Genomic DNA, 13,448 nt, shown 5'->3' with positions numbered 1-13,448 from the left:
TTCTTTTCCGATTATAATCATTTAATTGCGTAATTTAATCCACTTTGCGAAGGCACGTGAATCATAATTCATATAATTGGTTCGAAAAAACTAGAAATCCTCGAAAGGCGATCGATAAACAGCCCATTGACCTGACACCGCCAAGCTCGTTCTACCGACATAGCATCGACGCGACGTTGGCTTAGTCTAAAAATAGATCGACTACAGCAGAGAGAGAGACACGCAGCTCGAAACACTCGGCTTTCTGCTCAGATCGACACACCAGCTTGGCGGATGTAGGTCGAACGGGCGCCATACTTGCTGTGGGATTCGATACATGTAGCATGGCGAAATCAAATACAGGTGCTGATGACTTTGGTGAACCGAGTTTAAAATGTCCTTTCCTCAGTCGAACAAAACGCCTGGGCATTCGACTGAATGACGCTGGCTTCACTTACTTCAGGGAACGCTGTCGCGGGGAGGTCACCTACTGGCGGTGTACGAACAAGAGGTGCAAGGGCCGAATTGTACAGAAATGGCAAAGTGTGACACGGACACAATCTCATAATCATGTGCCGTCTGGTCTTCCCTGTGATGTGAGTAGTATTTCAAGTCAGTGATGTCGGTGTTGTGTGTTGTTTCGGTGTAGATGGTCATCACGACCGCTGTCACTTACCTGTATCCGACTTTTGTCGACCATGGCGTCATACTGTCGTCGACGAAGCGTAACATTGACGTCATATCAATCCCACAATCCAGTTGTTCTATTCCAAACGAGAAGATTCGTGTTACAATTGGTTTTCAGTAGCCCATACTTGTTGTAAAAAACGACTAACTTAATCGGGCGGTCAGACTCGCTGATAAGTCATGGTGACCTAGTTTCGTAGATCGATTCTCATGATGTTTATCACCGGAATGCCTGGTCTAGACTGATTAGTTACAGACGAGCCCCACCATATAGTTTGAATATTGCTGAGTGCGGCGTTAATAATAAACTAAACTAAACTGTTACTATAACTCCTACAATACGTAGCCTGTAATTGTTTTGCCTCGTATGTTTTTTCGAACATTTTTTCGGAAATTAAGATCATATATGAGTCGATATGCAAAAGAATCCAAACAAATTCTTCAGAAACTACGGTATAAATCTATATATACACGAATCCAAATCTTCAAAAACAAAGATATAAATCCACATATTAACAAATCCTAACAAATTCTTCAGAAATCAAAATAAAGCTCCATGTATAAGCTCCAAACAAATGCTTCAGAAGTCAAAATATAAATCCACATAAACTTGAATCCATGCGTATTCTTCTGACACTAAGATATAAATCTAGCCTATATAAACGAATCCAAACAAATTTATTCGTGAAGGTCCAGGGTAGAACAGGCCTTCAGCGACCTATGCTTGCCATAAAAGGCGACAATGCTTGTCGTAAGAGGCGAATAACGGGACCGGGTGGTCAGACTCGCTGACTTGGTTGACGCATGTCATCGGTTCCCAATTGCGCAGATTGGTGCTCATGTTATTGGTAACTGTACTGTCTTTTCCAGACTCGATTATTTACAGACCGCCGCCACATAGCTGGAATATTACGTAGTGCGGCGTAAAACTCAAGTCACTCACTCACCCAAACAAAGTCTTCAACTAAGATATAAATCTATAAACAAGCCTGGGTTTATGTATCGGGTATCTAGGCCTACTGACTCAGGTTGAATCACAACTTTTTAAAATGTTACATGGTCAAATAAAGTATGCATTCGTGCACACATAAAATATCATATGCGCTTTCATTGTTATCTATTCTAAAAAGCAAGAAACAACTGCTCAGATACAATAAACAGCGCGAATGCATGTTGTTATCCCGGTTTCGGAAGTGACGTCACAGTGGTGCAACGTCTGTCATTTTCCCTTCTTTACGTAGATCTAGTCTAAGAAAGACTTGACTGCGTGCTATTTATGGTTAGAATGTGATATTGTGTTTCGTGGGATTGTACCAGTTCGTCGAACAAAGGTAGCAAGAGCAAGTGCTATTTCTTTAGATTTCAGATTGCAAAGACCAAATTTAGTGAGGCGAATAATGTGGACTCCAACAGACGCCAGGATAAGTAGGGTTTCTCTGACTGTGATGTCTCACGGGTGCACTGGGCTCGAACATATATATGATCATGTGTCAAACTATGAAGCTCAACAGCATGGACATAGCCATCGGTATGTAGTCGGTAGCCCTTCTCCTTCCTGAACCACTTCAGTGTCTCTTTGCTCCAATTTGCACGCCCTATCAAGTAGATAAACTAGGATGCCAGGTTGACAGAACATCGGCAGCAAAGACAGGTTATCAGTCCACGATTTCAGTTCGGGCGACACAACTACGGGAAATGTCACTTTTTCGTCGTCAACAACAACCGTAATTCTCTCCAAAAGGAATTAAGACGTATCATCGGGAGTCGTTAGCACTGGTAAACAAGTTCAACGGCTTTATTCGCCAACGCACGCAGCTGTGTCAAAGTGTAATTTGAAACACTCATGCCCCTTGCCATTAGAAAGGATCGTAATTCAGGTTTCAGCTTAGAATCGATACATTTTGAATTACCCGCCATTGCGACACTAAAAACAGCCCCACCTTCCGTTTATTTTTTGCGCAACCCATTAGCGCCTCCCCGCGCAGAAGAGTGATAACGCGAAAACCCCGTATTGGAAAAGATATTGAGGCCTACAGAGCATTCTTCCAGATCCAGACAAACTGAAAGAGTATGGCTACGAAAATGCAAGAGCAAAACTGAAAAAAGAAGTTTGAAATTAAGAGAATTCAAGAGAATGACTTGCTAACTGCCGTACGAAAATGATGATGAATACATTGTAAAATCGGATAATCCTGTTTATCTGTTGTGTTCAGGCTAGAGAATCAAGACTGAAGTGAGTGAGTTTACTTTTATGCCACACTCAGCAATATTCAAGTATATGGCAGCAGTCTTAAATAATCCAGTCTGGACCAGACAGTCCAGTGATTGACAGCAGGAGCATCGGTAAATTGGTATTCAATAATGTGTCAGCTAAGTTAAACTAGCAAGCTTGACCACCCGATCCCACAGTCGCACCTTACGACAAGCATGGGTTACTGGAGATATATTGTAACCCAGATCTACAGGGGAAAACCCACCATGGATCTGTCCCAGAAATGTGGTCCCAGCATTGTTGTTGTAGGTGGTTATTCAGTATCTTTGCAAGTGTGTTTGGAGAAAAGGTATTAACTAGGACAGGTCTTCATACTATCCTGATACTTAAATATCTTCATCATCACAATTAGCAACTTGCATCATGCACAGACATTGACAATTGTTTAGTATTAATAAACATATCTGATGGTTGATATTACCCATGAAAATATATTTCCAAGAGACAAGATGATCTTGACAAAGCAGATTGGTTTAGTGGATATGGTGTTTGCTTGTCACCTTGAGGCCTGGGTTCTTTTCTGTACCAAATTTAAAGACAAGTATGGTGTCCCTGGTTGTTGGTAATGAGTTGGCAATTATCTTCTTTCAGCCTTCAGATTCCTTTGTAGCCAATGTTAGGCTGTCTGCCCATCCCAACGACAAGACAGTACGCCATCAGGAGACTGAAGAATTGAATAGTGGTATGAGCGATGACTCTTCCCCAGAAATTAGCCATCCTGTTCCAATATTGGTGTGGGAGAAAGAGGAGGAGGAAGAGTTGCCAGAGATAGTGGAGGAAGACGAGGAGGTGGAGGAGATCGACGTAAAGCCAGATATCAATGAACTGGAGAGATCACTCTATCAGCACAATGAGATAACAAATGATAAAGGTGGGTGGCCTGCAGAAAAAGGGTCCTTAACAGAAAACATCATAAGCAGTTTCAGTTGTGATGCTGTACCGTGTGTACAGACTTAGCAGAGTAAGTGCTAAGCTATAAAGTGATCAGTTAAATGGGTATATGTATCAGGCATGGCACAGTGGTCTACACAACTTCAGATTGCTGTACATTATTAAGGAATCAAAGGTGAGGATTCTAGATGGCCAAGCATTGTGCATTTGGTTGTTTCCTCTCACAGGGGTGAAACTTACTATAGTAACTCAAGTACTGTTCAGCTGAGTTTGAGAGCTTGCTCCTATGTGATTGATTAAAGGCATGTCAGCAGAAAGGCAGATTGATTTTTGCGTAACATTAATGGTTAAGTGATTAGCCTTACAAAATTTGGTACAGATATATTGGGTGTGAAAAAATATGTCATTGTTATAATCAAAAGTTAGTATTTAAATGTCTGATGTGATTTATATTTACTTAAGGAAAGGTTTCATTTGGTTATGTCTAAACATAATAAATGATTAAATAACATGCTGTCCTTAGCGCAAGCAAATCAACATGTAAAGTTATTCATTTTCTATACATGTACCAGCCTGGAGCCTGTTTCACAAAACTCTCGTAAGCCTAAGATCTCGTAACTTTCCTCGTAGCATTCCTGCTTCCTATGTTTCAGTATAGGAGCTACCAATGCTACGAGAAAAGTTACGAGACCTTAGGCTTACGAGAGTTTTGTGAAACGGGCCCCTGATTTATATATATGATGTTTACAGGGGTGAGCACAGAGCCTGACAACCTGTTAGCGGAGAACACATGGCTGAAGATGAGGGTGCAGAAGCTGGAGATGGAACTGCAGAGATACAAGGATACCGTCAGCAGGATCCGAGCCGATCTCGATATACTCAACATGGTGTAATAACATCACCCAGCATGACTGTTGATATAATACATACATGGCAATGGTTGCCTTGTTTGATCTGTTACATGTCTGTAGCAGTTAGTCAAACTGCCAAATATTGAACAGAGTGACAAAATGTCACTGGGGGTGTTTGTTTGACAGAAGGCAATGGCAACCCTGTTTGATCTGTTGCCGACTGTCAGGCCAGTTAAAATCAAACCTCAAAGTACTCAACATAGGGTGACCTGGTGTCACTTATCAGAGACAAGGCAATGGCAGCCCTGTTTGATCTCCTATCCAACTGACAGATCATTTAAAATCAAAATTCAATGCACTCAACAGAGGGTGACATTGTCATTTCGTATGTCTGTTCACACAAGGCAATGACAGCCTTGTTTGATGGGTCCATGTTTAGAGGGTACATATCAGTGCCAGAATAGTCAAAATCAAACTTCAAAATATTCAACTGGTGTCAGTTGGAGTCGCAAAGCTCATTGTTTGATGGAGGCAATGACAGACTGTTTAATTCAGATGTGCATGGTATAAGATCGCATGCAGTGAAATAGCTCTGGACCAGACAACCCAGCAGATGTGAGCAACGCTTCCAAAACATGCAATCATTGAGTCAGCAAGAGTGACAACAGATTCCAGGAGCATGTTCTAGGAGACTGGTGAATAAAAGAAATTCCCACAGAGTTGGAATGAGAGGGAGGTAGCATTCCAGTGAGCTAGAACATAGTTCTCTGCAAGCAGATACATTAATTGTGACCAACACTGAATGTGAAGGCTATCTCCCCTTTGACAAGGTTCATGAGCAGGGCACTTACATATCTATGAGAATCAGAACCAGTTCTCCCATGTTCTGTAACATGTAAAAACCATTTGACATTAAAATCATAGAAGTCACATCGTTTGTAGCATCACCATGAAAATATCCCACATTTTCGGCAAAGTGTATAGTTTTTACTTTCAAAATAACTTTTATTAAAGAACCTTTATATTTATTAAGAATGTGATACAATGAATATAACTAAGCATGCTTTGTGCCATAGTTTGTTGGGTTTTTTTTCTCATCCCTTTTCCACATCTGTAATAAAACCTTTAAGGTGAATGTTTTTTTCACAGGTCATTTTTGTCATCTACGAAAAGATATTGATTTGATTATTACACTGAACAAACTGTTTAATATGGAGGAGTCCCATTTGCTTTAACTGCAGTAGGTTTAGAGCTGTGTAGAATCACTTACACTGAACTAATTTCTTCCTCTCAATTTGTACCATGTAAGTAACTTGACACATATACATCAATGGTTGAAACTTTATTTGATAGTTCGTTTTCATATAGGTATAAATACTATTGATGAACCATACACGCCGTCTTGTATCACAAGCTTCTAATTTACAGGTGTAGATATGTACAAAATAAACAATACAAATATACAAATAAATAACAAGGTATGTACAGGAAGTTATCACAGTGCAAAAGGACTACAACTAATACACATAGCATTAAAAGAAATCCATTTCAGTGTTATACATGCAACTAATACTATATCATGTGTGATATATCACTTGAAATGCTAAAAATGTGACACATTTCATGAACAAGCTCTGAAAACCCTGGTGGTTGTCTCAATTTAACCATCCTGCTTGAATATGAATTGCTTACACTAAGTAATGTAAAATCAAAATGTTTTATATTCTTAATATTCAACTATCTCCCAGTAAACACCTAGGACGTCTTTACTTTCCACAACTACCAACATCCTAAAGTGTTACACTTTGATCCCCTGTTCTTCAAAAGATGTGTAATATGACTCCATAATGACTCTTGACATGTCCCTGCTCGTTACCCTGTTCTTTCAACAATATCATCAGAAGTTGACTTATTTGTTTTGTTATGACTCAAATACAAGTAATGATAAATACCCTGTATTGGTAACCACTTCAGATTCATAACAAAATGTGTGACGTGAGTTGGTGTTAACATACAACCAATCAATCAATTCTGTCAGGATTGTATCAGAAGCAACATTATCAGAACTCTACTTAAATATAACTGATGTTGCAAACATAATTGAGAATGTCAAGTTGCATAAGGACCCTCTTCCACCATCTTAATACTTAGGAAAAATATTACAGCTAAAAGGTTTATCCATCTCCAGATTCACATAATTATTTTGAATGCTTGCCTACACCATTCCCATTTGTAATGCAAATCTATGCCTAGTTTAAGTTACAGGGGAAGATTTTGTTTGACTGTTGACTTCAAGATGATGCCAGATGAAGGTCTGTGACAAAGTCAGTAACATGAGGTGATGTCCCTCTTTTGAAGTCATGGCAGTTAATGGGTCTGGAGGAATATACAGTACAGGACAGAATGTAGGGTTAATACAGAATAACCTTCCTGGGCTTCTATATTCTAATCAATGCAATATAATATTTCCAGACATGATCTTAAGTTCCACATGCTTACTGTTCTTTTGATAAATTAACACTGCTCTCTTATCATTATGACATGATTGTATTGCCACCATATGTAAAATAGACTATTAAACAATTACTTGAATTGTCGAAAATATTACTGATCAAGTGACAGGATTTGATAAGTTAATAAACTGCTCTCTTATTATTAATGGCAACATATATAAAGTCAACATATCAGATTAACTAAAGCCTAAGTTTAATATTTGGTTTGTAGATGGAAAACAAATATCTAGTAACAAATAAGCTATCCTTAAAAAGGTAAAACGATTAATAGAATTCCAGTATATATAAGCAGACATAAACAAGTAATTCATTTACTTCACAGAAATGCTGTTCACATATTTAGCAAGGTGCATATTTGGAACTGTTGTAATTTGAAAGAACGTACCACACACAAGCAAGAAGGATGATAATTATATTACACATAATGTCACTCCCTGAAATGTAATACTTCAGTTGAATATTATGCCATATCATTATAAAACAAGTGCACTGACCTCAAATACTATAGTATTGTCCCAACACAAAAGATCTTTCACCCAAGCAAAATGCCACTATCTCAGAGTTACCTCCCTTTGTACATGTATGGCCTACAAATCGCAGATGACTAGATATTCCATCAACCATAGTATAGTATCTCAGTTACAGAACCTGGGCCAACTGCAAGAGCTCCTCTTGAATATCAAAAACACCTAGGATACTGTTGACCTAAACATTTCATCATATGAAACCAAATCCCAAACAGAAAACCTGTTTCTCTTTCCAGTGTGAAAAAAATGAAGTGTTCAACAAAAGTGAAACCAAATTTTGTAGCACCTCATACATTCATTATGCCCTTGGTTAAGAGCAACACACCAATGCACAGGATAATTTGTGTGCACACACAACACCATTGTCAGTGAATAAAAACAGGTGCTTTAAGCATTAAGTAAGTGTACATTGTGGCAATAAAAAGAACTAAAAATAACAAGTAGAGAAAAAATTAGCTATCAAAATATGAAAAAGAAAAAACAAAAACAATTCTGGTCTTGTACCCTTGACATTACCATTAAACTTTTGGGACCTAAACAGTCTTGTAGTATACTGTGACATTCTAAAAGCCGGTGTAGGAGAACAAACCAAATCAATAAGCTAAATCAATAATATTATTACGGCCAAATAACTTACATCAGATGTAATGCCTTTTATTGTTCTCCACGCCATGCTGAGTATTGTCAGTTGTATGTAGACAGTACCGCCTTCACCTTTCGAAGAAACTGGAAAGGATGGAGCACCTTGCCACATCCACATTGACATCACGACGGCCACAAACAAGTCCACAAACAACTTTTGTTATATTATGATTATACTATTGGGCTTAGGATTGGTGATAGTCCTAAGGGACCTTTTATAATTTATGGATAGGGAGGGTGAAGATGATTTCTATGGAGATGCATGTAAAATGTGAATGACCCCACCCCTCCCCTTCATGTACAAACTAAGTGACCCCCTCATCCCTGCTTGCCGTACAAAAGCAATGACCCCTCCCTTCCCATGATTTCTGGCATTAATCTGTTTCATATTTTTAGGTACAAAATTACTGATCCCCTGGTACATGTGTAAAAAATTTCCTGACTCCCCTGCCTCCCAAGAATGAAAAGGGTGACATACAAACACCCACATCCACACATCCCTTGAAATCATCATCCCCCCTGCCATAAATCATGAACAGTCCCTAATAGAGAGATTGTTTCCTCTAACAAGCCCTGGTACTGTGTCACTGAGGGAAGTCTCACTGCATCAGTCGTGGAATGACAGTGAAGGGGACGATGGGACTGGTGGCCTCCAGCTCCATCCCTGTGTTGTGACAGTCACTGGCTGCTTCAGGCTGACTCAGGGCTTCTAGCACCATTCCCAGAGAATGCCTGAAGGGAAAGAAAACACTGTGCGATATGTCCCTCTCTGGAACTCATTTACAGGCATGGGCTAATGGAAGATAGTGTCTTTTCCCATTAGATGGGTCAGATTACTTGTTTGTGAATACCACCAATTGTTGTTAGTCTGTCATTTAGAGTAACACTCAGCAATATCTCAGACAGTCTGTAAAAGAGCCTTGACCAGACACATCAGCAATTTAGGATATTAAGACATACTGTCAACCAAGCAGACAAGTCATGTACAAGAAGTCAATGTGATTTAGAGTCGTCTGTTGGAATGTAGATGTATTTGTTTGGTGTTCATGCTACACATATAAACAGCATCAGTTGTGTTTTCAGCACCCACCTAGAGCTCGGATTTAGCACTATATGTATTTTATATATGTTGTGTTATCAGTCTGTAAAAATATCAAGTATGGACAAAAACAAATTGTCATCATGAGCACTGTTCTAATTGGGATACATTATATATCAACCAAGTCAGTGAACCTGACCATCTGATCATGCTAGTCGCTTCTTACATCTCTATAAGATTTAAACTTGAAGTGTCCTCACCATGACTTATGGGATGTGGGGTCATTGTTCACAGCATCTCTCAACACCTTCTCAGCAAGCTTGTTCTCATTCAAGTAATGTAGCACCATGCCCTAGATACAGAAATCAACTCAAAACTGTAGGACCAGCATAAAACAATTGCCAGAGGGTTGTTTACTCAAACTGTCACAGCCTCACCATCTGATTACATAACTGAAGATTATAACAAAACTACCTTGAATCCGAGTCATTGCTTAATCTGATGTAATAATGAGTTGGGTTTAACTACTTTCAACAGTGTTCCTGTTGTGTCAAGACAAGTCATTTTGATATTGGAGGAGAGAACAACAGACATGCAGGTCTTGGACATTTACTACTTTTGGAACACCAAGGCTGGTTATGATACTTACAAGCCAAGAAATATCGTTCAGACAAACCAGGATTCAAAGACAAGATACTAGGTTTGTGAGGTGGCGCAGGAATGTCACTCAGATCAGCAATATGCAGCAGCTTAGATAACTGGGCCATCTGTGCTCCTCATTTGCTGCAATAATCCACTTACCAAATGTTGCAGGGACTTTGTGTGACCTGGGTTGATAGACACTGCATTCTCAAAACAAACTTTGGCATCATTATTCCGCTGCTTGTGTTCATACACTCTTCCTTTCTGAAAGATGGAGAGTGTTAGACATACCTAGATCTGTTCTTGAAGAAACAGTGCATATCTGTGTTAACAGTAAATCTCCCCCGCAATCGCAAATACTCTTCATGAATATGTCTTCTAGTTGTGATCATCTCAAATGTTTTGGCATGTAGCAGAGTGGAAGGAGAGTATTGAAGACTTTATGGTTCTGCTCCAGAAAGGAGCACTACCATCAATTACAATTTAAGTCAAACTTGTTGCCATTGAAACACACACACACACAAATTATTCAGGATCCAAAAACTACCAAAATCCACTAGTTCACTACCAGATCTATCTATATGCCACATTTAGTGAAGAAACAGTGAATGGTTTTCAACTTCTGCCCAGGAAAATAGCACCAACACCAAATTAAGTCAAAGTCAAACTTGTTGCCGTAAAATTGCAAAAAATATTTTATGCAGACATCCAAAACTACCAAAAGACACCATTACACCACCAGACAAATTTATGTGAGAAGTTTGTTGAAGAAATATTGAACAGTTTTAAAGTTCTGCTCTGGAAAAGACGAAAATATGCTTCGTAGAAATAATGACGCTGGGCAATCCCTGAAATTTACCTCATCCTTCAGTTGTCCTTCAGTTCAAATGAATGGAAACTCAACACATCTGTAACCACATCACTATACAGACATCTGTGCTCACCTTGTGAAGAAAAACTTCAGTTCACGAAATAACAGCTTACTCTTTAAAGATAAATGAACATGCCAGTTTTGCAGTGAAGAGGATTAGGAAGATCCAGCAGTGAGGAGTTGACTTACTATGAAGTAGACCTGATGTGAGAGGGGGAAGATGGTGGATGTTTCCTGTACACAGGCCTCAGCTTCAGTCACCTTGTCTAGACTCAGGTACAACTCCGCTGTAACCAAACACACCAACATGGAACTACAGTGGGATGCATAAGAGGATATCCAGGAAAGCATGTTTACTTGTAAAATCAGGTAAAACTAAGACCAGCTGCTAAAAACAGCAACGGACAACGGACTGCTGGCTCATCTGGCATGAGATGCATGCGCTGCCTACTGTCACAAGGGGTCACCTCAAAGATAGTTTGTGCTTTTTCACGTGTGTTGAACATGTCTCATCTTTTCATTAACATTTTACATGTCTTTCTTTCTAAGTTTATGTTATAATATGTAAAAGAGTATGATACCTGATACCCATAGAAACACATCTTATTAACTGTCACAAAATGTATAGGTGGCATGACCACCTGAAGATTGACAGGACTGGATATTGTAACATATGTTGGGATTTCCCTACTTTAATTTCCCAATATCTTAGCTGATATCTCTATCCCCAAACATTGTCTGCTTCACCCACCCTGGTTTTCCTTTTGAGATGACCCCTTCTACCTGCTTTTTTATAGAGTGATAGTGAAACTCCATGGTAGCTAAATCCTTACTAGTTTCAGAATGAAAGTTATTTTTTTAACAACAGCTATCGTGTATAATGAGGCTAAGTCTAATTTCAAAATGAGCATTTAAATAGTGCCCTTTGTAATACAATAGTCAAAGACTTTATTCCGTACTGAAGAGGCCACAGGCCTATAGTACACAAAACATGCATACATAAATGTTCTCCCGAGTGATAGTGTTCACATTTTCAGATATTATTCTGTTTCTTTCTTTGCAATGATGCATGGTATATAAACATTGATAAGTTCTGAAGTATTATACTGTTTGTACATGACAATAATGAAATAAATTTAATAACATTTGGATATCTGTAAGAATGAATTGTTAAATATTTCCTTCTGAGATCAGAGTACAGTGGACAAACAAGAAGGAAGTGGTACTCATCCTCGACATTGTTCAAATCATATAGCTGGCATAGTCTGTCTTGTCGATTAATATTAGTATAGTGTCCAGTTTTTATAAATAAATCATGCAACTAGCATCGAAAACGTGATAGTGCAACTTGGAACTTCTTTACTGTTATCCTAGAGAGGTACCACTCAAAACTAATTTGTGTTTTAAAGAGTTTGTAATAGAAACATTTATTTGATAGAGTCACTGATTCAAACCATGTTTGCACATAAATATCTTTGAGTCTCTGAGTCAATGACTTTATAAAATTAGGGTAGCCGTTAAAGTTTTGATCATACCATGTGTTACCAACCCCTGTCTTACACAGCAATGTTTTAATATTCGTTACCCAATTAGTTTTTCCATTAGTGTCATAAACTATCATCATATTGTAACACTTTTTGGCATGTTTAACAATCGTAACCAGTATTTGATAGCCTTAACTTGAGAAAATATGTGCATTGGGAATCTACCACACTCACCGTAAACCATAACACTAGATGTACTTGTCTTAACGCCAAGAAATTTTTACAGACATACAAATGAACTTTTTCTATTACATCGAAATATTGTAAGCCCCAGGCTTCAGATCGATACAGTAATATTGGGCTTATTTTAACATCAAATATTTTAAAAAGTGGCTCGAATGCAACATTTCCTAGAGCATTTAACTGCTTATAGATCGAAACAAAAACCTTCTGCGCTTGTGTGGCTGCCTGTTTAGTGTGTCTATTCCATGACAGGGTTTTGGTGAAGTAAACACCTAAATATTTATTGAACAGTGTTATTTCTAAACTCTGTCCTTTAAAAAAACATGTTTCTTTACCCGATATTTTGCCACCATTTTTTAAAACTACCACTTTCATCTTATCCATGTTTACACTTAGTTTCCAATTATCGCAATAATTCTCTAATTCATCAATTTCTCTCTGTAGGCCATTAACAGTACTGGAAAATAAAATGATACCATCTGCAAATAGAAGCAAAAACAGCTGTACTTGGATGCCATTATTGCAGTTTTCGTGATTTTGAGTGGCTAATTGGCTAAGAAACTGAACAGAAAAGGACTTAAGATAAAGCTCTGCCTTACTCCCAAATGGCTTGTAAATGTTTTTGAGACCTTGTTATTATGTCTTACACATACCTTTATATTTTCGTAGATACTGCATAAGAGTTTATTCATTTTACTGCTCAATCCATGAATTCGTAAGAGATTCCATAGTTTATTTCTATTTACTGAGTCAAATGCTTCCAAGAAATCTACAGAAAAGAGTATAGAATTTGCCACCTTTAGTACT

At 38.4% G+C, this 13,448-nt stretch overlaps 2 protein-coding genes and 1 pseudogene across 2 annotated transcripts in view; 1 reads left to right on the top strand and 2 right to left on the bottom strand.

The window, feature by feature from the left end:
• Positions 1-211: 211 nt before the first annotated feature.
• LOC137294282 (uncharacterized) lies at positions 212-5,826 on the top strand. Its single transcript, XM_067825287.1, has 3 exons — positions 212-575; positions 3,530-3,809; positions 4,580-5,826. The coding sequence occupies exons 1-3, from the start codon at positions 324-326 to the stop codon at positions 4,720-4,722; spliced, it is 675 nt and encodes a 224-aa protein (XP_067681388.1). The 5' UTR covers positions 212-323; the 3' UTR covers positions 4,723-5,826.
• A 181-nt stretch (positions 5,827-6,007) lies between these two features.
• Positions 6,008-13,448, bottom strand: part of LOC137294205 (tetratricopeptide repeat protein 7B-like) — a 28,403-nt gene continuing 20,962 nt past the window's right edge. Inside the window, exons 17-20 of the mRNA XM_067825202.1 lie at positions 11,104-11,201; positions 10,203-10,307; positions 9,662-9,753; positions 6,008-9,094 (exon numbers count right to left, since the gene is read on the bottom strand). Of these exons, the coding sequence (XP_067681303.1) occupies positions 8,962-9,094; positions 9,662-9,753; positions 10,203-10,307; positions 11,104-11,201 (428 nt within the window). The 3' untranslated portion in view covers positions 6,008-8,961. The remainder of the gene's footprint in view (positions 9,095-9,661; positions 9,754-10,202; positions 10,308-11,103; positions 11,202-13,448) is intronic.
• On the bottom strand, positions 11,948-13,333 carry LOC137294249 (uncharacterized; annotated as a pseudogene).

Source organism: Haliotis asinina, chromosome 8, assembly GCF_037392515.1.
Source record: "Haliotis asinina isolate JCU_RB_2024 chromosome 8, JCU_Hal_asi_v2, whole genome shotgun sequence".
Taxonomy (NCBI): Eukaryota; Metazoa; Mollusca; class Gastropoda; order Lepetellida; family Haliotidae; genus Haliotis; species Haliotis asinina.
Note: the sequence above shows the minus strand (reverse complement) of the source record. Positions and strands in the feature narration are given on the sequence as shown.

Bases quoted from the DNA above. Each gene is read 5' to 3' on its own strand.
- LOC137294282 (XM_067825287.1), top strand. From the start codon at position 324: ATGGCGAAATCAAATACAGGTGCTGATGACTTTGGTGAACCGAGTTTA. The intron at 576-3,529 runs GTGAGTAGTATT...ATCTTCTTTCAG, and splicing joins CGTCTGGTCTTCCCTGTGAT to CCTTCAGATTCCTTTGTAGC. The intron at 3,810-4,579 runs GTGGGTGGCCTG...TGATGTTTACAG, and splicing joins TGAGATAACAAATGATAAAG to GGGTGAGCACAGAGCCTGAC.